This window comes from Varanus komodoensis, unplaced genomic scaffold (assembly GCF_004798865.1).
Source record: "Varanus komodoensis strain SLA01 unplaced genomic scaffold, ASM479886v1 scaffold1, whole genome shotgun sequence".
Classification (NCBI taxonomy): Eukaryota; Metazoa; Chordata; class Lepidosauria; order Squamata; family Varanidae; genus Varanus; species Varanus komodoensis.
Window position 1 is genome coordinate 125,558,770 of NW_025335268.1, and position 27,394 is coordinate 125,586,163.

The 27,394-nt window shown below is 38.5% G+C and overlaps 1 protein-coding gene across 8 annotated transcripts in view; it reads left to right on the top strand.

Annotated features, from left to right (window-relative positions):
* Positions 1-27,394, top strand: part of ANKS1A (ankyrin repeat and sterile alpha motif domain containing 1A) — a 163,092-nt gene that overhangs the window by 114,149 nt on the left and 21,549 nt on the right. For 7 of the 8 annotated variants that reach the window (XM_044444690.1, XM_044444699.1, XM_044444657.1 and 4 more), the window contains 2 exons: positions 1,938-2,044; positions 26,099-26,197. In XM_044444690.1, the coding sequence (XP_044300625.1) occupies positions 1,938-2,044; positions 26,099-26,197 (206 nt within the window). Of the gene's footprint in view, positions 1-1,235; positions 2,045-26,098; positions 26,198-27,394 lie in introns of those variants that run through there. The other variant, XM_044444682.1, reaches the window with a different exon arrangement.

Below are 27,394 nucleotides of genomic sequence, written 5' to 3' on the forward strand. Positions count from 1 at the left end.
TGCTGCAGCTCTCTGAAAGGGACACATGCTTGCTTCCTTGCCTGCAAAAACACCATAGTCATTTTGTCCGCTTATGGAAATTGCAAAGGAAATTGTTCTGGACAAGGAAAGAAGCTCTGGCCATGCAAGATCTTGCTGCTTCAGTACTTGGGATAGATGCTGTCACTTTGCCCAGGCTTTGTCAGAGAAGGGAAGAAGAAATCTTTTGTGAAGGCTGCATCCCTGATGCTGCAGTATGTACTAATAAGGTTGGCCAGCTCCCGAGCTCTCATTAACACTGACTTGCTTAACAGTGAATCTTTTCTACAGGCCAGTGCAGCAGGATTTCTAGCCCCCAATTGTTTAGTGAGCAGCGAGCACTGCATTGTGTAGGCATTCCAGGAAGAAAGGGACGGGGGCTAGTCAGAATGTGCAGAACTTCAGATAACCACTGGGTTCAAAGTCTACAACCCTGGTGTCTTCATCAATATTTTGCAAATGCCCTTCAAAGACGGACATGCTAGGAAGGCTGAGAAAATACTGCGTGACTTGTATAGCAATTCCTCTGAGGACTGCAAGGACATGGGATTTGAACTTTCCTTGCAACGTCGACTATCTCCAGAACTGCACAAGGGAAGTAACAAGTTCCTGCACCCTTCTCTTTTGTGTAGAGGAAAGAAGAGCTGTTCCATGTAGATTCTGCAGGGCCCCTGAAGAATTTATTGCTGTTTAACTGACTAAAAGGAAATGCCAGGACATATCTAACCCTATCTGCTGCAGAGAAGGGGGGCATGTGTGTCTTATTTGCCTCACCCCCACTTAAATGAAGGAGATAAAATGTTTTACCTGAAAGCTGCTTATTATCTGAGTGAGGAATTTTGTAGTACTTGCCTTTAGTAGAAGAAAATGAAGGACTGATAAACACAAGTCGACAAAGAACTGGCTGGACCAGACAAGTTGGGTGGAAAATGAGCTGACCACTTACTTTTTTTGATCTGACTGGATGCTCCGGTGTAGTTATCTGTTCTATTCTAGATGTTGACACTGATTCCCAGTACAGTTCAGTCAATACAGGCTGTCAGGATGTCATACATCTGGATAGGTGGTAAAATGACAGTGGCAGAACTTCTAAGCTCAGGCTTGTTGTCGCTCATGCCTCTGCTCCTTGTAATAAAATAACAAAGAGAAGCCCTTACTATGGTTTGCCTGTTTCGGGACTGTTGGGGGAAAAAAAGTATAAATCTTTATTCTTCTACTGCAGTTTGTGTGTGTTTTTTATTTGTCTTGCATGTCTTCCTTTGGACAGCTGTTCACTAATCTGGCTGCTGCTGCTTTTCTGAACACCCATCGTGTCTGTTTGTCTCTCTCAGCTGCATGAAGATGTATTTTCTCTCTAACTGCTTTGCACCTCCAGTGCTAACAGCCTTCCTTACTGGCCTGTTGTACAAGGTAATGCATCTGAAGTTGCATGGATGCAAGCATCTGCTGGGCTGTATGTATTTGTAAGCTGGCCCTCTCTTGTGTCTCATGCCTGTAACTCTGGCTTGGAATGATGTCTTGGAAAGTTTCTGCCCCCTCAGATGAAACAAGGAGCTGACCAAGATTCTTGTGAGGTTTGGGCTGCTTATGCCTGCAAGGAACACACTTAAGCCAGGAAATCAGTGCATGTAATGCCTTGGCCCCAGGAATGGTTCTAACAGCTTGGATTCAGAGTTTGTTTGAGTATGCCTGGGAGACCGATTAACACTCTAGTTTGAACAGGACAGAAGCTTATTGTTCATGGTTTGTGTGCAGAAGAGGAGCTATCTGTCAGCTGATTGCTGTTCTCTGGCCCTGGTTTGGCTTCTGTATGGTAATGACTATGATGTGGCAATGCCACCTGTCTTCCTCAGAGTGCCGCTGCTACCGCCTTAATGGGTTTTCTTTTTTCAAGCGTCTGCCGATTCCTCTCTCGTCAGGTTCACGGATGCTGGAGCAGAGTGTTGGGGAGTGGCTGGAGTCGATTGGCTTACAGCAGTATGAGAGCAAACTGCTTCTCAATGGCTTCGATGATGTCCGCTTCTTGGTAAGTAGATGCGGGGAATGTATAGAAAAGTTTTCTTGGGACTTGTAAATTACATGTTGGCAAATAAATTTAAACTCACAGAGTACAATTCATTACAGACTGTCCATCATGCAGATACATTTTTATTATTTGATGTAGAAAACATATTTTCAGATTCAGTAAAACAATTGTAAGATAGAACTCGGTTCTCATTATTTGGATGAGTTTAGATGTTGCACACAAATTTATTTTCCTGTTTTTAAAGTTTTAATACTCCTTTAAATTAAAGAAAAATCCCAAACTAAAAGAGAGGCTGCCACTAAATCTCTTCCAGATTTTGGCAGAATTGTATTTACATTGACACCTGGAAAAGAGTGCATTTGATGGACTTGGAGAGCTGAACTATTAATGTCAAAAAATAACTGTCATGGGCATCTTTGAATTCTGTCACAGTGTGCCCACATCTTTGAGTATTTTCCTCTATTCTTAAGCATTTGAACAACCCGCAGACTATATATTTTATTCTTACATTGCATTTATACCCTACCTTGTGAGAAACCCAAGATGGCTTATATAGTTTACAGCAACAACCCTGTGAGGTGGTCAGACTGCAAGTTAGTGACTGGCTCAAAGTTACCCAGTGAGCTTTATGCTCAAGTGGGGACTAAAACCTGAATCTTGCAGGTCTCCAGTTCAGCACTTTGACCACCTCACTGTACTGACTCTCTGTTGTTGAACTAATCACATTCAAAATTGTATTCATTGTTTAGGCAAATATTTGGCCATTCCTTAGTTGGTATAGACTGATTCTGTAGTGCCCTATCTCCAAATCATTTCAGATATTTAGTATGAATCGCAACCATGCTTTCTTCTTTGTGGTTTCTGTGCGTCACACATACAGGCTTTGCTCGCATGCATGGGCTCATTTGGGAAGATACTGAAGCTAATTAATAAGGACTATTCTATAATTTCTGCATAAAGGATATAAGCAGAACTGTTCATAAGAGAATAAGTTTTTGCCTTTCCAATTTTTTTCCAAGGAAAAAACACCTCGCTTTGGTATTCGTGTCACTTAACCTCTTAAAGCAGAATGCTGTTAGCTCAATCAATGTTACTGAACACCAGTTGTTCCCGACAGCACTTAGCTAAATTATGGTCAATCATTCATTGGCACTAGACAGGAATGGATACTTACCAGAGGATCCTTGCTGTGTTTGTCTAATGGTGTTGCCACCTTCCTTTGACAAGTGGGGTTGATGGGTAGCACAAAGATTCAGCATCTTAGGATGATGGGTTTATCATGCCTTGGTATGTAAAATGCACATTTGCTAATACTTCAGCTTGCTTTTAGTCAGCCTCCACCTTCCACAAGGCAGACACAGAGGCTGTTGAATTGCATCCCCTGTAATAGCCTTGAATGCCTCACTTCACTTGACCTGTCAAAGCCAAAATCTCACATTGAACTAAGTGCTGTTCTGAGTTTGAGAACTGTTGATTTCCTACCCGAGATATTTTGTACAAAATTGTAAAAGATGTTCCAAAATGGATACAAGTCTGGATGGATACCAGAACAGATAAGGCTTTAATCCTTCATGGGAGAATATTGCTTAAATGTTTATCAGGATAGCTCTGTACTCAAATGATCACTTTAAATAGTAATAAGCTCTGTTTATAATGTCTTTTTGCAACTAGTTTAAACAGTAACTTAAAGGTAAAGCCGTTCACTTAGTGAGTTATATTTGAATTGGAATTTAGAAAGAAGTTGCTATTTAGTTAATGACTGTTCTGTGTGTAGTGAATGGCTGGGGTGGATAATAACCAATCATGTGTGAAGCTGCTCATATTTCTCCTGCTTCTGAGGTGGATGAGAAGAAGCGTGGAGAGGACAACTTAATTTTATTGCTGCTGCATTGAAAATTCAATGAGATTAAACAAGACTGTTTTAATCTTACCTTCCACCCATAATAGTCTTTATGACAACCATGTCTTTGCTGGGAGTCCAATTTTTATCTAGTTCAATTTTTTTTTTAATGGATACATTTTTAAATTAAAATAAACTTTTAAAAAAGAGCAAAGTGAAAGAATTATGCATGTCATGATTATACAAGCCATTCCCAGAACCAGTACCAATTTAAAGAGCAGTTTACTACTTTAGTCTTTGCCAGTACAAATATTGACAAATGTTATCAAAGATATTAAATTCACCATCAGTCTTAGTTACTTCAACTCAAAGAATGTTGTGGTGTTTATCCTCAAAAGTTAAAATGTTGGCAGGTATAAATGCAAATATTTTAATAAAGACAACAACCCATGTTATACCCACTGTTAAGGCAATGATATGTATAACTTTTCCAGTTAATGTTTTACTTTTTGACTAGAGGTACAAGTCTTATATTGAATTACTATATCATTTCAGTTAAGGAGTGTTCCAGAGTGTGTTTGCTTCTATATTTTCTTTTTTAACCATGTATCTGCAGGAGGAAACTGTGGACCTAAATTCTTGATATAGTTGTTTATCTGAATTATGAAATTTAAAGGCATATTCTCACTTTACTGAACATAAGGATAGGCATAACACTAAAAATAGGAGATGGAGTGTTCATTTGGTTCCTAGTATGTATGTTGGGAACAATGAATTTGTATAGCCTTTCTTTTAGTTAAATAGTGCTTTTATTACATAGAAATGCATTTAAGAATATAGAAAGTTGTTATGAGAATTTTCTCACTGCACTTTGCATTCCCATAATCACTTTCAATACCCTGGACAGCTCCCATATAGTAAAAGGTAGGTAAGGTGTTGGGTAGTTCATCTGTTACATTTGTCTGGGGCATTTGGAGGTGCCACTTCTTTTTGGCTTAACTAGAAGATCTGTAAGAATTATCCCTGGTATTGTAAGTAGCAAGAATAGCATACCTAGTTTCTGTCGTTTGTTTAATGTGATTTTGTTCTTCATGCGTTGAAGCATTTAATATTAATTATAATTTCTTCTATGCAGTTTTGCCATGATTTGGCTAACATGCTGCCACTGATAATGGTTCTTGTAACAACTCTTGCACAACTCTAAAACAGGTAATAGGTTATTGCAAAGGTTGTTTAACCCTCGCATATTCCATGCTACCTGGGTTCTTACAGCATAACCCTCAAGTGGAAGTTATATATCCAAAATGGCAGATGCATACACCATAGCCTTACTGTGGGTTAAGCAGCTTATAGTAGTCTATCATATTAAAGGAACAGTTCCAGTGTGTGAGATGGCACTAGAAGTAGTAGTGCAGAAAATTATGGTTCCTACTTTAAAGTTCCAGTTGTGAGCTTTAGTTCAGTTTTTTGGAAGTCTGACTTATGTACATAAAGCAAGATTTAGGGAATTTCAAATAACAAATATTACTGCAGCTAAACTGTTCAGTTCTGCAGGGTTTTTTTTTTTTTTTTTTTTTGAGCTTGAGTCTTAAAAAAACCCAAAACTAGCCAGGTACCAACCCTAATTAAAACACTTCGTGTTATTAATTTTTTCCAACTCTCATAGCAAAAGTTATTTTTCTCTGGGCTATGTCTGTTTCTTCATATTTACAGTTTCTGTTTAAAGTATTGTGCACTTCATTTATTTATGTTGAAGCCAAATAAGTGAGTAAACATAATAAATTCAAACCAGTGTATTTTGTGTATGAACCTTAGTAGTTTCCATAACATTGGTATTCCTGTTTGAATTAAGCTGTGATACATGCCATTAAATTACCGCTTTTGGAGATTGTTTCTTTTTCCTTGCACTGAATCTGGACAAGTTATTTACAGAATTATTGTTAATGGATTTTACTAAGGGTTCAGATAGATTGCTACATTTAGCCTGTTTGGGTACAATCCTGTAGAGAAATCCATTCTTTGATCTCATATTTTGCTATTACAATTTTTTCAAGTTTTTGTTTAAATGAATAGTGGGATTTGTGAAATATATGATTCTAAAGAGTAGATCAGAAGTGTTGCAGTAAATCTCACTGACATAGAGGCTATCAAAGCATATTGAGTACAAGTTTGCAATTTGCCAGATAGACTATTAGACTAATTGCTTTAGAACTAATAAAATTGTTGGGGTCTTTTGATAATACTCCGTTCTGTATGAAAACTTGAATTGCATTATCCAAAGTAGTGTTCCTAATGCTCAAGATTCTGCAGGTCAAACAACAATTCAGCAATGGGGAAAGACACCTGGGCAGAGTATATAATCCTTTCAAGGTAAAGGAATAAAAATGCAATATAGATATCCTGACTCATGGTAGAGCGAAAACTAAATGACATCCCACCTCCCTGATGCTGTCCAATTATAGCTTTACAAACTTGAAATCAAATAAACAATAGCTTCATTTGGGTAAAATAGAATCACTCAAGCATGGAGATTAATATTGGTGCCAAGAGGGCAATGTAAATGCATTTTGCATAGGGCTGTGCAAATAAATATTTTTCATTTTGACTTTCCAAGGAATATATCTAGATCAATAGTGGTGCTTGTTTGTCATATATTAATTCAAGGAAACCCATTGCATTACCATACCCTGCTGGCATTATGCTAGAGGTAGCTTGAACTACCACTGGATCATCCTGAGGCTATTTTGTAGTGGATGGTATATAACATTTTTAAATAAATAGAATAAATAAAAATAATAATGGTAGTACTGGATCCTGCCCAGTATCATCAATTTGCTTAGGCTGTTTATATTTAAGAAGTGGGGAAGGCTATTAAAGGTATTGACACAGCAAGAAATTTTAGCAGCTCAAAGAACTGTGCATGGTATGCTGACAACCACTCATCTATGGTGAAACAAGGTCAACTCTTTTTCAGTAAGATTATTGGAGTACTTTTGATTTTACTACCAGTATCAGTTCTGTTTCATTTGGACATAAATAAAAATTTCATTGACCTATGCTTATTGCTAGGGACAATCACTGGAAAAAGATTAATTACGACTTTGAACCTGCCAACCTTGTCTAACACTGTATTTGCAATTGACATTGTCTGCAGAATAATAAACTTCTAGAATATTATACATGAGAGAGAGTCCAACGAAAGTTACCTTGTCCAAACACAATTTCATATTTCATTTGTGCAGTCTGTTGTACAACCGGTTGTGCATTCTGTTTGTGTAACCCACTGTACAATGGAAAGATGTGGCAGAACTGCACTATCATCATTTGAGCTTGTGGAATGAAATAATTGGATACTATTATATCTCCTGGTCACTGTGATAAAGTTATAAGAAGCTGATACAGTGATCCTTTGAAAATCCAAAATAATTTATCTGAATACTGTGTTTTTATAGACGTGTTTCACTGTGTTGTGTAGAGTTGCACAGTATGTTCTTAGTTACACTACTTTATTGAATTAAATGTGTATGTTGCCAAATTACATAGTAAATTATCACTCAATGCAGAGACGGAAGCAACTCCTATATCTCCCAAACTGAACATCTAGATATCACCCAAAAGGTATTCCTGTAACAAGAGAACCTAGAGCTTTACATCAGGGTCATCCAACTGAGATTTCCTCAGTAAAATGGATTCTAAAGTGCAGTACTTGTTCTCAGTCCAACCTTTCAAATGCTGGATTTGAGTTTTATATCTTTTAGAGGAACACATAAAAGAGAAAGTTTGATCAATACAATCCAATATTTTATGGTTTCCTTGATAATTTTCTTTATTGAAAGAGGTTTGCTACCCTTGTAAATTCCTTTGATTTAGATGTGGCAGTTCACTTAGTGCCATTTACTATTGCTGAGCAGCTTCTTCTACCCTAAAGCAGAGTCAAACTGCCTATAGCTGCCTATAATTTTTCAAGTGAGAGATTTATGTACACCTAATGGTCTGCTGACTACAATTAAAGTCATGAGTTTCTGTGGGATGGAATGTTTAGGGGTCATCCATAGGTGTACAAACTCTCCATTGCTTGTCTTCTGTGCTGGCCTGTTGCCATGCAATCAGCTTTATTGCTGCAGTCTTGAGAGCACTCTCTGAAAATTAGATTTTTAAGTGGTGCAGAAGACACATCAGTTGCCTTGTAGCATTACAACAAAGGGCAAATGCCTGTTTAGATTACTACTAGGTAAGGGGTTCCTCTTGAAGATTGCTGTGAAACTGCTGTTGGTACAAAATGCAGCTAACAGACTGCTTTATGATGAATATTTTATAGTCCTGTGTTATACTTGTCTTAAATCAATGCACTGAATTCTGATTTGTTTCTGAGTCCACAACAAGGAGTTGGTGCTTACTTATAAAGCCCTAATCACCCTGGGGTCAGAATATCTGAAAGACCATCTCTTCCAATATAAACTTGCCATACATTACAATCTTTTAGAAAGGCCTTAATATAGTCTCACAATCGGAAGAGATTAGGTTGATGGAACACAAAGGTAGGGTAGATTAGCACCATCTCAGTTTAGTTTCAGGCATCACTAAAAATGTTTTTATTCTGGCAGATGTTGATGGTTGATCCTGCTCTTTTCAGTTCTAATATAATTATACTCTTAATTTGGTTCTAAATATTTGTTTTCTATGCTACTTGGGGATTCCCTCTTAGGCTGAAAGATGGTTTTAAAATAAATAATAAATTAAATCAATTAAAATTGTTCTCCGTATGTATTATGAAGAAACCAAAGTGGATAGATTAAATATAATGGGAGCTTTGAATCTTAGTCCTTTCCTGTCAGAATGTGAGATGAAACTATCATAAAATCATTTTTTGATCGGATAACCTTCCTGATAAACTGTGCACATGCTGGGGATATAATCTGTCTTGACTTTAGCAAAATTACTGACAACGTGTCCCGCTGATACCCTGACTAGCAAAAGGTGGGCTAGGCGGAACAACAATCAAGTGGATCCACAGTTGGCTTACAGAATCAAAGAGCACCTTCTCAAACTGGGGAGAGGGAAAAAGTGGGGTGCCACAGGACTCAGTCCTGGGACCAGTACTCTTCAACATTTTTGTTAATGACTTGGATGAAGAAGTGCAGGGAACATTTATCAAACATGCAGATGACACAAAAGTGGGTGGGATAGCTAATACCCTGGAAGACAAAAAGAAGATTCAAGGTGATCTTGATAGGTTGGAACACTGGGCTGAAACAGCAGAATGAAATTCAGTAGGGACAAATGCCAAGTTTTGTAGCTAGGAGAAAGAACCCAAAAGCATTATTACAAGATGGGGAATAGGCTCAACGATACTGCAAGTTGGAAGGGTCTTGGAATTGTTGTAGAGGAGAAGCTGAATATGAGGCAACCATGTGATGTTGCTGCAAAAAGGGCAAATGCTAATCTAGGCTGCCGTAATAGAAGTATCACTTCCAAATCACATGAAGTACTACCCCCCCCCCTTTTACTCAGCACTGATTAGGTCTCATCTGGAGTTCTGTATCCAGTTCTGGGCACCATAGTTTAAGAAAGTTGTAGACAAGCTGGAAAGGGTTCGGAGGAGGGCAACAAGGATGATCTGGGGACTGGAAACAAAGCCATCTCAGGAGAGATTGAAAGAACTGGACATGTGTATCCTCAAGAAGGGAAGACCGAGGGGAGATATGATAGCTCTCTACAAGTACTTGAAAGGCTGTCACAAAGAGGAAGGACAGGTTCTCTTCTCGATCATCCCAGAGTGGAGGACGTGGAATAATAGGCTCAAGTTGCTTGAAAGCTCAATTCCAGGTAGATAACAGGAAAAGTTTCCAAATAGTTAGAGCAGTGCAACCATGGAACCAATGAGCTAGGGAAGCTTGTGGTCTCTCCCACACTGGAAACTTTCAAGTTGCAACTGGGCAGCCACCTGAGAGGGATGGTTTTACTTGGATATTGGGCTGAGCAGGAGCTTGGGCCCAATGACCTTCTGGCCTCTTTCAACTCTTGTATGATTTTATGAAAAGTTTCAATATCGAAATGCAGATGAACACTGAACCTTTTTGCTATGGCTAAGGTAGTGCTGCATGTGGCACAGCTAGTGCTACATGCAAGAGTAACCAAAACTGTTTTATTTTGTTTCTATTCTCTGTTTAGGCATTTGACTGTTCTAGCAGTATCCTCTAGCAAACATGTTGTCAACTCTGTCTTAAGGGAAGCACTTCAACACATGTAAAGTTTCCTCCAGGCCAGTCACTTTTCCCATTTCTCCACAGAAACAGTGCTACATGGGTTGGAGTGACTCCTTTCAACTAAACCAAATGTATGTCAGCTGGTGGAAAGTTTTTGACATGCATGATATCATCACAGCATCATCTTTCTGCAGGACCCTTGACACGTTGACCTGGTTCACATGCCACTGTAGTGTTTTGTGAGCCCTGGTGTATTAGGGTGGTACTTGCCTAATCACTGTACAGCCATGGCTTACCATACTATCCAAACAGGTGACGTGTTGGAGGGTTAAATAACCATGAAATAATCCATGGACTGTTATAAGGTTATCTGTAGATTGTTTACCCCCTCAACAAGCCAAGACTCCTGGCTTTGGCTAATATTTTGTTGTTGTTGTTAGTCGCAAAGTCATGCCCGACCCATCACTACCCCATGGATGACATTCCTCCAGGCTTTTTGAATAATATAAGCTGTAGCAAATAATGATTATGCCAAGCATACTCACAAAAAAAACCATAACTTACTATAATTGTATAAACTGGCTGTTCCCTTCAATACCGAATACCTGTTATATGGTTTCTATAAAATCAGTCCTGTTTTGAGTGGTAGGAAATGCCTTAGCTGCTTTGTACTGTAAGATCAAGGAGGAAAGTACTATTTCTCCCTTTGATTCTTTTATCCTCATACTGAATGTCTACTGATATTTAAAATGTCTGTTTTATGTGGAAAAAATGTTTACTCAAGGGGTACTATTTTTGAGACAGATATATTGTTATATTACATTTTTTATATTGTGAAAGTGTAGGAAAGGACTGCCTTTTACTGATTATTTGTAGCTGTTCTGGAAGCCTTTATGGGTAGGAGCAAGGTAAAAATAGATAAAACACTTTTTCCTTGTAATTATGTTGCAAATTATAGAATAAGTGAAAAATGGATGACAATTGGAAGCCATTTTGATAGTAGGATGAGGTAGTGACATTGGTTCAAATCTCACATCAGCTCATTTAATGACTTTGGACAGTTTGGACTCAATTTCACACCTATAAAGTAGAATCTTTTTCAGAAGAAGCTGCAGCTGAAAATCATTTTAAACCTGTGAAATGGATGCATGTTATATAGTAGCTGCATGGTTCTGTAATGATAGAAAAATATGTTGGTACATATTACTTGCAGCTTTGTTCATTTGTTACCCACCTCAACCTTTCAGAATGGACTTAATGAAATTAAACATCTACAGGATAATGACCATTAACTACACCGTAAAAAGATGATGAAATTACTCAAGATGTTTAATACCTCACTGATGTTTAATGTACTGCTATTATGTTAGTTAAAGTCAAAATAAAGTAGATAAAAACCTAATTAGATTAACTGAAGCAGATAGGACCTTTTTCTGGTTACTGTATAGCCTTGTCTTAAAACTACTGTAACAAGAATTGATTCTTAACAAGAATTGACTTGAGAAGTGCAGGTGCATGTTCTTTCCTTCAGTTCTTCTGTCTGATAAATTTCCACTAGGCAGATCAGGCTAAAGGCTAAACTTGAAAGCTCCACTTTCCACCTGCCTCATGTGGGATGTGATTTCCTCTTGAATCAAATTCAGTCACTTATACTGAACCACCACTACTTTATTTAGAGGTAGCCCAGCTCTGTTTTTGGTAGTGTGCTTTAAATATCCCTTTCTTGATAGATGACTGACCATTACTGTGCAAGATGTTCATTAGTTCGGCCTCTTATTTTTCGCATGGTGTTACGGTCCTTAGCTGGAGCCTGTAGAACCCACCACAATGGGTGATCTGCATGGGATGCACTACTGACTTGGGGCAGATGGAGGCATAGCATTGAACCTTTTCTCATCCATTAGTAATTTGCTGTAAGAAAACAATTGTTACAATGCATTTTTATTAAATTCTAGTAAGTGACTCATTCTCTTATGGGAGAGGGGAAGGGGAGATATTGCTTACTGAATTTTCAGATAGTAACATACCATCAGGACCAACCTTCAGCATCTGTTCTGGAGAATAAGATGAGTGTCAATACCTCCAGAAGCCTATGCACATTGAAATAGATATAATTAGATAATCATGTGTTTAAAGGGAAAACAGTATTAATTTCTGTAAAATCCATGTATGCTGCTTTGAAAAACTTTCCTAAGGATGTTGGTGAACATGACAGATGGCCTGATTGTCTTGATACAACTGTATTTTTTAAAGTTTTCAGCAAATACCTTGCTCTAGGCTCATTAACATGGTTTAAAAGGGCACATTCACACGTGTGGCTTTGCTGTTGGTTAAAAGACAGGAATAAATCAATGTGTACACCATGGACAAAAATGTGCTATAGAGCAATTTTCTAGCTAGTTGTACAAGGCACAGGGGTGAACAGCAAAGTGCCCCAAAGATTTGTGTGCCTTCCTATGATTTTTAAGCTGTGAAACACAAAAAACAATGTGAAAATGAAGTGTCAACTCTTGTCAAAAACCAAATTATTTTATATAGTTTGATGCAGAACTGTTCTTTAGCCAAGAGTACTCATGCTTTTATGGCTAAAATGGAGCCAGCTCTGCACAAGAGGAAAGCATTAGCAAACTTGAGGGGAGGTCAGGTTTGTGGAAGTACAAAATAATGAATTCTAGCATGGAGGGATACCCCAGAAAACCTTGGTGAAGACTGAACATCCTTAGCAGCCCCAGAATGTTGATGGACAGATGGAGTAATTGAGGGAGGAGAATGAATAGAGCAGTTCAAATCTTGAACAGAAGCACTTCTAACTGCAACATTTGTTGCAAATCCCACTTGTACATAATATTGGCAAAGAAAGCAATGAGATAGAATGTTGGAAAGTGAAAAACTGTGTACAGAAAGTTAGCTATTAGTGATAAGATCTTTCAAAAACAATTGAAAGATGTTCAAATACCAAAAAAAGAGCTGGTGAAAGCAGATGCCATAATAGCACCTTTGTTGGTCTCATTATTATACAGCCACTACCTAGAATCCCTTAATTTTTAACCTGTTTTCTAGGGAGATGAACCATCAGAAAAAGTTTCCACACTGTCAGAGCAATATGACAGTGGAACCAGCTGCCTAGAGAGGTGGTGGGCTCTCCCACACTAGAGACATTCAGAATGAAACTGGACAACCATCTTGAGTGGGATGGTGCAAATTGCTGTCCTGCAACAGCAGGGGGTTGGACCCATTGGCCTTCATGGCCCCTTCCAACTCTACTTTTCTATGATTCTATGTTTCTGTCTAGTGATTCAGAAATGATATGGGCAGTCATTTCTTCTACAGTTTCATGAAAAGTCTCTCAAGAAAACTTTGCTTCACTAATGATAATAAAAAGCAGCTTTCTACATTGTGTTGACATCAGTCTCTTTTTTTCAAGGGGAGTTAGCTGTTACCTCATATAAAGCCCTATAGGCAAGAGTGAGAGTTTACTTTTCAAGATATGTCCTTAGAAAAACTGCTGTGCTTGTGAGTAAGGATGGAGTGAGCAGGAGAAGAGCAAACTATAAAGTCTCCGGTGGTGTTGCCATCATCTAAACAGTGAGGATATATATATTTGGGGTATTCTACGAGTTATGTACAGTAAAGTAATTCAAAAGCCAATTAAAAATAAACTGTTCATGGAGAATGAATCTAGTAATGTTTTTGGCCCCAAGAAACTGTTAAAATTGAGTTTACTAGAACCAACAATCTGGGAACAATTCTGAGGCACTGGTTGGAAGATGTCACATCCCTAGGCCAGTATATCCCTTTTGCTATAGTTAAACATATGGTTATCCACATTAAGCAATTGTGAGGAGCAAGTAGCTTTATGAGATTTGAGTCTGGGGTTTTTTGTTTTTTTGTTTTGCCTCTTTCAATTTTTTCTGCTGAATTTCCCATAAAAAGTGTGGAGAACTACAGTGATTTAGCAAGACTGCCAGCAGCAAATCTGTTCATGTACAGCCCTAGGCTATTCTGCCTTTATTTTTAGTTGGAGGAATGAGCTAAAGTTTTAGGGCATTAAAGAAGAGGATGTTCAAAAGTAATTTGATGTTCTGACATTAATTTAGCTAAATGTAATTTGGTGTCAATTTTGATTTGTTTGTAGCCCTTTGTTACCAGGACTTGCTTTTTCTTTTTTTTCCTTAAGTACAGGAGCAGAACTTAGAGCCACAGCAACCTTGAATGCATTAGCAAGCATAATGAATTTATGTTTTTAATAATGCCTGTCCTGTCTTGTCCCTATTAAATATGAAAATTCTGTATTCAGAGTAATGCTTTGAAACTGCTTGCCTTCTATCAAATAGGTAACTAGTGACTTGTCTTAAAAAGAAAGACATCTAGCATAATTTGCATTCCAGGCTTATATGGCATTGTTATTGTGTGCGCATCACTTTTGTTGCAATATATATTCATTTATTATATTTACCATTTGTATGCCAGGTCAAGACAGATCTTTGCCAAGGCCTTAAAAACCTCTCTGGTCATTCAGGGACATGAAACAATTAGCCAGGTGTCTTTTATTCTTGTCCCGGTCTTTTTAATTGTCTTTTGCTGTTTTCATGCTATTTTAAATTAATTTTAACTCATTAGTTTTTATCTACTGTATTTTATTGCTTTTATACCTTTTGTAAACTGTCAAGAAAGCTTTAGCTATGGGAAATACAGAAATGTAATAACTCATAATAATTTATTTCCTGCCTTTTTTCTTTCAAGGGACTTATGGTAGTTTACATCTCCCTCCTCTCAATCTTATCATCACAACAATAACCCTGTGAAGTAGTTGGGCTAAAAGTCTGTTACTGGCCCAAAAGTGAGGTCTAGAACCCAGATTTCCCAAATCCCAGTCCTGCACCAAATGTGGTATTAACTACCATACCACATTTGCATCTCAGATTAGGGTGAAACTATATAAGACTTTTGCCCCATGACATTTTCTTTAATGAAACTTACCAAAGTGTAAAGCTGCTTTTTGCCCCATCCAAAAAAGCTAGTTTTGGGGGCTACAGATGCAAGTTTTGGGGGCTACAGATGTTTCAAGAAGGGAAATGTTCATTGCCATGCATAGTTTGGTCCATATATTAGAAATGTTCCTCTCAGCTTTCATTCATTCATTCATTCATTCATTCATTCATTCATTGATTGATTCATTCATTCATTCATTCATTCATTCATTCATTCAGAGCTTTTCTATACTGTCCAACTTTTACTATAAGCGTTTTGGGACAGTCTTACAGTAAAAGCAGCATAAAATGAAATGAAGTGCAGCATCCAGATAATCCCAATAAGATAAAACCCACATTAAAACCAATCAAACATTAAAATAATGGGAAAATAAAAAGGTCTAACCTGGTGCCAAATGGAATAGAGTGTCAGCACCAGACGAACCTCTCTGGAGCACATATTCCATAACTGGAGCGCCACCACAGAGAAGGCCCTTCTCCAGGTAGCCACCCTCCTAATCTTCCAGGAGAGCTCCTGAAGAAGGATCTCCACCTCAGATCTTAAGGAGTGGGTAGGCACATAGGGAAGGAGATGGTGATCCCCAGCCGGTGCTGTAAACTACTTTCTAAGCAGCAGCCAGACATCATCATGTATGTTAGCTGGTTCATCTGCAGCCTAAGAGTTTTTCTAGAAGCTTCTCCACAGTAATCTAATCAGCAATTGATTGTACATCTAAATTAGATTAATGCTACTTCTGACCTTGCTACATTTCTTAGGTCAGGTTCACATGTACTGTATATCATGTCCAAACCTATATCATATACAAACCTACATCCTATAATTTGATTCCACATGCCTTTAAGAGCTTCCTAATGAAGGGAAGTACAAGCTAAAGGAGCAGGATGGTAGTTCAACATTGATAGGCAAATGGGTATGGATCATCCAATTGGGTTGAATGAGTTCAAATCTCCAGAGCCTGATAAACTCCATGCTAAAGTCCAAAGGAACTGGTGGAAGAACTCTTAGAACCACTGTCTATTATCTTTGAAAAATCATAGAGGACAGGGGAAGTGAAGATGATTGGAGAAAGGCTAATGTTGTTACTATCTAAAACCATATAGAAGATGGGGAACCTGGGAACTACAGACCAATCAGTCTGAAACCAATCCCTTGGAAAGCAAATAATGAAGTAGTTAGTCTGCAAACATCTGGAAAACATTGTAGCGATTACTAGAAGCCAGCATGAATTTCTCAAGAACAAGTCCTGCCAATGAATCTGATTTGATTTTTTGATTGCGTAACCTCCCCGATGAACTGTGGGAATGCTGTAGACATAATCTATCTTGACGTTAGCAAAGTTTTTGACAATGTCCCCATGATATCGTGATTAGAAAACTAGCAAAAAGTGGGCTAGATAGAACAACAATCAGGTGGAGCTACAACTGGCTACAGAATCAGACTCAAAACAGTGCTCATTGATGGCACTTTCAAACAAGGGCAAGGTAACTGCAGGGCCAAGTGCTCTTCAATATTTTTGTTAATGACTTGGATGAAGAAGTGCAGGGAACATTTATCAAACATGCAGATGACACAAAAGTGGGTGGGATAGCTAATACCCTGGAAGACAAAAAGAAGATTCAAGGTGATCTTGATAGGTTGGAACACTGGGCTGAAACAGCAGAATGAAATTCAGTAGGGACAAATGCCAAGTTTTGTAGCTAGGAGAAAGAACCCAAAAGCATTATTACAAGATGGGGAATAGGCTCAACAATACTGCAAGTTGGAAGGGTCTTGGAATTGTTGTAGAGGAGAAGCTGAATATGAGGCAACCATGTGATGTTGCTGCAAAAAGGGCAAATGCTAATCTAGGCTGCCGTAATAGAAGTATCACTTCCAAATCACATGAAGTACTACCCCCCCCCGCCCTTTTACTCAGCACTGATTAGGTCTCATCTGGAGTTCTGTATCCAGTTCTGGGCACCATAGTTTAAGAAAGTTGTAGACGAGCTGGAAAGGGTTCAGAGGAGGGCCTGGTTTTAGATGCAATAATGTCACCAGAATCACAAGTGGACTCAGTGGCATGAAGCAGCTTTTATAATAGTAGGCTGGTATACCCATTGTGACCTTATTTGGACAGGATAGTCTAGCTACAGTCACATGGTGACATGCTCTGGTGAATTCTTGGCTGGTCCACTGCAATACATGTGGCTGACTTTGAAATCAGTCCAGAAACTTCAGCTGGCCCAGAAGAAAGCAGCAGGATAGCCAAAGTACCTGTTATGCCTGTACTTTACCATCTGCATTAATTGTCAATCCATGGCTGGGCCCAGTTTAATGTGCTCACATTAACATTCTCAATCCTAAGTGGCTTACCTGAAAGAAAATCTCTTTCAGGTTACCTGAAAGAACATCTCTTCCCATAAATATCTGCCTAGATCCTTCAGTTGTCCTTACTGCTCCATCTCTAGGAGCCTCTACTAAAGGAAGTGAAATGGATGGTTACTAAGGAGAGGCACCCCAGTTGTAGAATTTATTTATTTATTTATTTATAACATTTCTATGCCGCGCCCATCGCCGAAGCCTCGGGGCAGCTCACAAAGACTTCCCAGAATGGCTTGCTTGGTGTCTATGCTGTGCTCTTTCTGACCTTCCTATTTTCACAGGGATTTTAGCTGTTCAACGTGTATTGCTTTAAATTTGTTACTTTACTTGAAATTTTTGTATTGCTGTTAGGTTTTACTTGGTCTTTTTATCATCATCGTTACTGTTAATTTTATTTCTTTACCACTCAATAACTGAAGCTCTCTAGGTGGTTTACAGCAGCACGTAAAATGCAAAAGTACAGTGTAAAATGTAGATAAGATTATGACCATCATACTAATTCCAGTGCAAAATTTAAAAGCTAATTTTTAAAACTACAATAGCTAGCACAAATTAAATCGCAAGACCTGCTAAGCTGTTGCCATAATACCATTTAAGCCAATTAAATGTCCTGTCATAGAGGACAGTCTTAACCTGCTAAATTTGGTGCCATGACAGCCTCAATGGGAAACTTGTTCCATTACTGGTGTCTGCTACTGAGAAGGCCTGTCTTTTTGTTGCCATCAAATGAGGCTTCCTCGGATATGTAGGAGAGAGGCCCTGCATCTTGATCCTAGTGTCTGAGTACATGGAGAGGTGTTCCAACAAGTATTGTGCACCCTGAACCATGAGGATTTACAGGTTAAAATCAGCACCTTGAATTGGGCTTGAAAACATATAGGCAGCCAATGCAAGCAGGCCTGAACTGGTGTTATGTGTTCAGACCATCAGGTCCTGGTTATTAATTTGGCTGCCTCACTTTGCACTAACTGCAGTCTTCAAGGGCAGCCACACCTAGATTGCATTGTGGTAATCAAGCTTAGCGATTACCAGGGGACAGATTATTGAAACCAGGCCTTCCCTGTCCAAATAGGGGTATAGCTGCATTACCAGCTGAAGCTGGTAGAAGGAAGTCCATGCCACTGAGGACACCTGAGCTTCAAGTGACAAATATGATTGCAGACATACCCCAAAACTCCAAGCCTGCTCTTTCAAGGGGAGTACAACCCTATCCAGAGCAGGTTGAACAGTCTCCATCCATCAAAGAAACCACTTCTATTTTATACTATAGTTTTAAACTGTTAAGCTTTTGTATTGTATGTTATGTTATATTTTATGGTTTTAATTGTTGTAAACTGCCCAGATAGCTCTGCTATTTGGCAGTATAGAAACATTATTGATTAAACTCTAGCAAAAATGTAGTACTCCTGCAATAGCAGAGATATTGTCTGCATCGAATTCATACTTTCTGTACTGCAGCAAAGTTTCTGTAATTGGAACCTTTTTTGAGTACACGCACTTCTCATCCATCTATCACTGGTCTTTACATAGTGTATATGCCATTTTTTGTTAGATATCTTCCTTCAAAGTTGTGTGCAGTTTGCTAAAATGCCACATTTGTTTTTAAACTAAATTGAGCCAATTATAAAAAAGTTTTGGTTGAGGACACACGTTTTCTGTAAAGGTACATAGTTAAATTTCTTAGGAGTCAGATATGCTGACATCTTTCTGTTTCAGTTTGATTTTGCTTACCCATCATGCTTGTTGCCTTTAAAGGAAGTTAGGAAGGTAAACTACTAATTAACAATGAAGTGTTTTCATTTCTCGTTCTAAATTTTTTTACTTTTAAGTTCACTGTAAGTTTACCTTGATCCTTACCTTGATAAATTGGAGTGTTTCCATAGCTATATGGATGGTCTTGGGGTTCTGAAGGGCTTAGCCGAATGATCAGCTGTGAAAGTTTAGTGTCAGGTTTCTCATGGACTGAAGTACAGTACTGTCTCTTCAAAGAATAGTAAGAATAGAAAACTAATAGATACCCAGACAGAACACTGCATAAGACTTTTGCCCATATGATTCCAGTTCACTGGAAATTGAACAATGCAGTGAAACAGATTTCTGCCAGATTTGTCTGTCTCCTGTCCATCTTGCTTTGAAACAGACCACCTGGGGAAGACTACCCTTGGCTTTAAAATGTGTATCCCTTCTAAGACGCAATTAGGTAAAAATGCCTTTTCCTTCCTCTATGGATTTTCTACCTGTGTGTTGCATTCTGGTTGCTTATCAGTAAAACCAAAATAGCATTTGCCATTTAGACCTGCAGAGTCAATTGGGCTTTAGAAAGCAGAGTGGAATTCTCACAAGTAACCTTAGAGAAAGATATAGACTCTGTTTAAATAGGAAACGGCCATTTCAGTAGAGAAAGGCCAGCATTTCACTGGTATGTGAGAGAAGGGTGCAATTCAGCAGAGTCAAACATAGAAGCCTCTCTAGACTTTCCAGCTATTATGCTGTGTAGAGATTAGAGTAACCCTGAAAATTCTCTCCCAAGCTTTCTGATTGTAGAAATAGAACATTGTTACTTTTCCACTACTTGTTCTTATGCTCTGAATTTCTGCTACAGTCTCTGCTCCTAAAATGATAGTGAAATGTCAGCATATGGACAATGACACTGAGAAAGAGCAAATACCTGTTCAAGTGGAAGTCCCAAAGCAGCTGCTCTTAGAAAAATCACTTTTTTGTTTGTCTATGGACTTTCTTGAAACAGGACTGGATGAATAGTGCTTCAAGTCAAGATCTAACTCTGTTAACTGAAAGTAAGGCCTGTTGATTTCAGTGGATTCTGCTTGTACATTGCACATTGAATACTGTTGTGCAGGTATCCTGTAGAGCAGAGAGATTTCCAAATGTTTTGAACTTGAAATCCCAGAAGCTAGCTTATTTGGCTGGTGATTGGCATTGTTGGGAGGTGATATCCAAAACTGCTGAAGCTTTACTTGCTGCCCACCCTGCTGTAGAGCTGGGGTATGCAGCTTTGGTGAAGCCACCAGCTACTCTCACACAAGCATGCCCCTGCAAGAGGCGGCATGTATGCTTCTTCCACTGTCAGTAGCAAACAAAAAGAAAAACACCCCCCTCCCCATTGGTGGTTTCGTACAAATTTCTGCAGCCAACAGCTATTAAGGATTAGAAGTGAATGATTTTGCTTGCTTTCAGACTAAAATTGTCATTTTATTTATTTATAAAAGTTGTATGCATGCCATCCAGTTACTAACATCTCTGGACGGCTAACAGCATAAATAAATTGTTGACCCACTCTGGCTGCAATTAATAAAATACAATAATAAAATTCAATATTAAAACTTATTAAAATATTGATTAAATAAAAAGGTCTTAACCTGGTGCCGAAAAACATATAATGATGGTGCCAGGTGGACCTCTCTGGGGAGCGCATTCCATAGCGCACCACTGCAGAGAAGGCCCTCCTCCGGGTAGTCTGTCTTCTAACCTCCTTCAAGGAGGGTCCCGGATTCTGTTGCCGATCTCAGGGCAAATAAGGAAAAAGGCGTTCCTTTAGGTATCCTGGTCTCAAGCCATTTAGAGCTTTATAGGTAATAACCAGCACAATGAATTGAGCCCGGACTTCGATGGGAAGCCAATGGAGCTGATAGAGGACTGGGGTTATATGAGAATTTCTTACACTTTTTGGTGGCTTGCTGCCAAACTACAGTTCTTTGCTGCCTTTGTAATGCCACCATCACCAGGCAGCTGAATTTTAGCAGCAGGGCTGCACCAAAGGCTGGAGGTGCATGTGCCCATGGGTCACTTGCAATGAGCTCCTGCTGTTGAGTAAAGCCTCTGTTGAAGCATCATTATCTAAGGATCTTATACTGGCTTCACTTTAGAAATTATCCTTGATAAGTCATTGTGATACAGTTACTGGACAGATTTAAAATACTGATAGCTGTCCTGCATGGTATTATTTTATACACTCAAAGGAATGCTGGATGTTTTATTGGAGAGGTAGCAAGATACCCACTGCTTTGACCATTTCTGCAGCAGTGCAGGAACAGAAATTAGTCAAAATCTGTCTCACTGAGCAAATGAAAGTGCTCACTTTATCCACTGAAGCCCGAGACATTGTAGAATGTGCTGCTTTCAAAAGACCCACCCTTCTATTACTACCCTTATTCCTCTAGCGAGCAGCAAGATACCAAAGGGCAAGCAAATCTTACTGGCACTGTGCAACAGTGTGATATAGTAATGTGCTCTACCTTGTTTTATATTGAGAAGTCTTGGACTGGGTCTACAAAATGAAAAGTGATTCTGTCCTTTTGCTCATATTTTCCAGAAGAGCAATACTGATTAAGGGTGCAAAAACTTGCGTTTTATAAGGGAAATCCATTTGACAAAACCATGATTTTAATGTAAGGGGACACACATTACAGAGGTGTGACATCTGTGTCTCCAAAAGAGTGTTATTCATTTTTAAATGTGTACAATCTTTTTGAAAATATGGCAGTTTGCTGTTTTGTATACCTTTTTGGCTGATACATAGTTGTGTGCCAGGACTGGACATGGAATCGTTTTGAAGCACATTGTATCTTAACCTATTTTAACATAAACTAACATAAATATGAAGCTACTTGGATTAACTCTAACATTTTAGAGTTTGATGGCTGTGTAAACAAAAACAAGTTACTAAAGGCTGAACACAAGTTGTCTGCGAGATCCACTAAACCTCTGTAGTTTGATCAGTGATGATACTTCAAGTTAAAACATGCGGACAGGTTTTGCATTTTACAAAATGTTTGTATTAGTTCTTCCTAGCATATCATTTTAAAAAACCAAAAGGAAGCAAATATTTTTTGCTTCTGTTATTTCCATTGAATTGGTTTCCTGATCTTTTTGTTAAATACACTTCATTTAAGTTGGATGGGAAACCCTTTATTTGGTAAGATTGTTTTATGACAAAAACAGATCATCATGAAAATCAGAAAAATACATTTTCAGACAATACCAGCAATTTTCTGTTGTATTTTTGGTGATTCAGTGGACAGCAGACTGATAAAAATATGGCAACATCACATTATGCATATATTCCCAATACTATGTAAGATTCTTAAACTAGGCCCACAGTAGACATGGCAAACAAAAGAAAGGACTCTTGTGCTATTTGTTTGCCATGCTTTCATACCGAGTGTGAAATGGCTTCCATCACACAACATGCAATTCCTGCTGTGATTTCATGTGTAAAGAAAAATATCTGGCTTCACACCTTCAGCAGAGGGCAAATTCACTGCAATATTTCCTTCTGTATTTATCTCTGCCTTCACAGAGGTTCATTAATCCAGTGCAGTTCCTCTGTAAGTGATAAAGCTAAGAAGAAATGTAATTGGGAATAGACTCATTGCAGTGATGACTAGAAAATTTCCCTCTCTGCCCCTTCAGCTGATATTAGCCAAACGTATTGACAGCTAACATAAGATGAGGATTTCAAATGGCCAGGCACTGTGTGATATTTTGATTATATGTATAACAACATTTCTTTATTACCTTTTAGGTTCCCAACACACAACAATAAAAATCTTAATATGATAAACTTTAAAACTATTTAATCCAGAACAGAAACAGCATACAGAAGTAACATCTGGCAGGATTAAAATACATTAAAAGTCAGATGAAATAAAAACCATGTTAATAGCTTACAACTTATCAATGAAAGGGCTAGTCTGACCTCTTGGGGAGAGCTTTCCAGAACTGAGGCACTGCCACCAAGGAGGCCCTATTACTGCACCTCTTGGTGTGGAGATTCAGAGCAATGCCTCCAGGTATAATAATAATTGTCAGGCAGGTTCATATGGTAGGAGAGGTCTTTGAGATTTAGGAATTTTTATCTATAAAGCAGTGCTTAGTTCAGCAATAACCCACCTTAAAAATTTTAACTATAGTTTCCATCACTTTATGTGTAGAAATAATTTTAGTACACACCTTAGGAGTGGTCTTTTGATGATATTTTGAATTATTTTAAAATGTGGAGGATTGCACTAGTTAAGAAAAACATAAAACCAAAAAAGTAAAATAGTTAAACATTACATTATCATGAAGATGATCTTGTCCTCTGATCTTCAAACTCTGTGCTATTTGCTTGTATGTACCTCTGACTATCCAGCTTTGAGTTCTGATTCTTCATTATCGCTAATGTATAGAAGAAAGCAGAACCTCCCACTATAGTGTAGAAAGACCCAACTTTTGGCTCATCTTCCATCCTTTTGGTATCTGCATAAGTGCATTGTCTCGCACAGCTCAACAGCAGGCTGGGGTACTTAATCACACATAATGAGTTACATGGGTAGTTTCCTGTTTTCACAAACACAGGGATGGGTCTGTACTTTCTTTAATAAAACAAAATGTATAGTAAAGCAGCTGCTGAACATTGCCTTCATTAAACATTGTGCATTCATTCATTCATTCATTTTTCCACACTTCGTATGTGGGGATAATGAGCTTTGCAAAGAATGTGTAATGATGAAAGTCACTCCTCTGGCTCCTATCTCCATGGAGATGCAAGATAGATTACAGTGATACTGACCTTCCCTGGCTTGTTGCTGTGCTCTAAAATAAATTCAATTTTCTCTCTCTGGCCCTCGGGAATTGAAGCAAAGATGAGCTTTCCCTGCATGCAGTACACCAGCAGGGCTGACTGAGACAAAAGGGCAGGCAGCTGAAACTGCACTGGGGCTGTACTGGATTGTTAAGCTGTGATCAAAGGGATGGCTGATGAAAACAAGCATGTATGAAATGGGAAGGTCATGTAAATCAATCTGCTAAAATTTATTGGCTAGAAAGAGAGACAGTGGAGCACACAGTGAAAGTAGGTTTTAGATAGCTGGAATCAAATAGCTGGGGAGAATGTGGTACAACTGAGACAGTGGTTCCTTCAATGCAGCCACTGATGCATGGAGGTGAAAATGGGAAGTCTACAATGAGATCTAGTTTGGATGCATTGAAGCAGCACAACAATAGAGTACAGCTACCGTAGGAGCAAGAGTGACCTCCATAAAGGGCCATTGGTCCTTGCCCTAGACAGCAGGGTCAAGTTCATTGGGATTGGATACAAGCATGTTTATTGGTCTCCATGATTACATATTTTCCCTTTACAGGCTATTGGTTTATTGACCTGTAGAAGGGCAAAGAATCTACAATCAGGACAACCATTCATAGGTGCCTTACACTTGCATTCATCTCTAAAGCACAGTTTAAAGTTAAACTCAATATACTGAAGACAAGGTTCTAACACAGAAATCTAAAAGCCATCTAATAAAAGGCAGCAGTCAAGCAAGGCTTGATTAGAAGCTTCAAAGAAGGGAAGCTGTGTAGAGAGGGAGTGTGCATGTGTGTAAGGGGGAGCAATAGTCTTGTTGCGGGGGGGGGGGGGGGCTGCAGTGAAATTCACAATTTCCCTACTTTTTTTTTTTTAAACTTCCTTAAATAGCCTTGTGCTCCAGCAAAGGAAAGACAAGATGAGCATATAGTTGGAAAAAGCTTTAGGCAAGTCTGCTGTTCACAGCACAGACACGGATGAGTGCTTGAACTGTTGAAGTATGCGGGTGCTCATCTAGCAATGTATTTCCCCCCCCCCCAAAGTTACTTAAACCACTCATTGATGTAGCAGATTATCATATCACTTCCATTGGGTTGCACAGGAGAAAGGTTTGATATAGGAAAGCCTTCTCCATTGGTTTAGCTAGGATCAATTGTCATTTGGCTTTTTGTCGTAAAGAAGTGTTTCTTGCAGTGATCATTCCACACAGTCATTATGTAATTGTGTTATGTAACAGTCTAAAAAAGCTGGTATCTAAATATGTTTATTTACAGCTTCTGATTCCTTTATACTTTTGTCTCATATTGCTTGCATTGGAAGCTATAGTTTAAAACTATAAACAACACTGAGTACTTTGGCAGGAAAGCCAAATTCAACCATAGTAAATAAATAATAATGCCAGGTGTAAGCCAATAGATGCCTGAAACATTTCCAAATCCATTTTTGATAATAGCTATTATGTGAGTAATAATAGTATCATCTAAGGGTGTAACCCCATTTTCTGATAGTGTTCCTGTAACAGATGACTAAATATTGTGAGGTGATTCCCCAAATTATAATCTAGAAAAATCCTATATTTCTATATTGATAGGTCTGAGAGATTCTGAGATGGTAATGTAAAATTATACACAGCTGGTTACCAACCTTGGATTTTTCTTGTAAAGGCTCCTGTGTTGCTCCCTTTCTCTAATTGAGACAAGGATGGAACTATGATCAAAGGAACAATGTTTTACTAATGTAACACAAATTCTGTGCCAACAAAAGCTGAGTTCTTATCTGTATAATGTTACACATAATTCTGTGTCTCCACAGAAAGAGTAGGCAAAAACAAACCTGATGTTTACCACTGGAAATCATGCTTCCCCTCCCTGACTACTGAGGTGTTTTGTGTTTTCCACACAACTTCAAGATAATGTTTACAGCCAAGAACTAGAAACTTGCATTAAAATTAAAGCATAGATTTTCAGGATGCCAAATTCTTTGTTCATGCATAATTGTGGAACTTAAACAGGATTGAAGTGTGAGTTTCGTTCTCTTGGGTTTTGTTCTATGACTGTATTGCTTTCTTGTAGGGCTGCAATGTTATGGAAGATCAAGACCTTCGAGAGATTGGTATCAGTGATCCTCAGCATCGCAGAAAACTTCTTCAGGCAGCACGCTCCCTTCCTAAGGTTAAAATGTTACATATTTTCAGATGGAAAGAAAGTTAGGATAGTGTACAGATATCTTGAATTCCCATAATTGTGAATGGGTATATTATTTTACAGAAAGATAAGTAAACTCTGCAATAATAAAAAGAATTGCAAACAGAAAGCTAAATACAAAAAGAAGAGCACTTCATAGATAAATATTTGAGTTAAAAAGCAGACCAGTTAGTGAATCATTTGGAATTATACAAAATGATACATGTTGTTTATTGTAATGTCTGAATAAACTATGCGTTTATGTAAAAAGCAAAGGTAGCTATGTGGGCCATAAGAAAATATATCCAAAATTGTAGTGGTGTTATGCATTTTAGTAGGCTAGCCTAAGATCACCAAAGAGAGCAAGCATTCAAGGTCTCCAGGTCTCTCTTATCAGGCAAGATGTTACAGAGAGCAGTTGTTGGGGCATGGGGGAGTGGAAAAAGCCCTGACTTGTCGATAAAGTCATAGTGTCTGCATGTTCAGAGTACCAGGATTAATCGGAAGAGGAGGGGTTTGGTTGACATTTCATATTAGGGTCAGGTGGTGGTTGCAAGATTGATGTGGAGCTATCACTGGAGCCAGGAGTAAATGTTGGATCCCACAGTTTGGATAATATGGATATATAGATTTATGTACTCACTAGAAGAAACCTAGTGGATTGACTCCATAAAGGAAGCCACAGCCTGACATTTACAAGAGCTGAGTGGAGCTGTCATGGATAGAGGACTTTCATTCATAGGGTTGCCATAAGTCAGAGACAATTTGATGGCAAGTAACAACAACGTGAATACCTCTAAAGCAGGGCCTACATTTTGTGAACAGATGTGCACTGGCTGTGTTGTTCTATGGCTGAAGAGCTAAAGACTTGCTAGTCCAAAGCACCCAGACAGCCTCTGGGCTACGGGGCAGTATAATAGCAAGATGGATGGATGGATAGGTTTTCTGTTTTTTGTAGAGATGATTGAAGGAGGACTCAGTTCTCCAAGAATGCCAATATAGATATTTCTGTCTTAAATGGACCAATGAAGTCTCCCCTTGTCCGATCTATTTATTGGAAAAGCAGGGTATTTCCAAATGTTCTAACTGTATTTCATGTATTTTTGTACTGAATGGGGCATTTTTGTGTGTGTGTGTGAGTGAAATGTCACCTCCTAGAATAGTAGTTCTAGCATTCCCAAACAG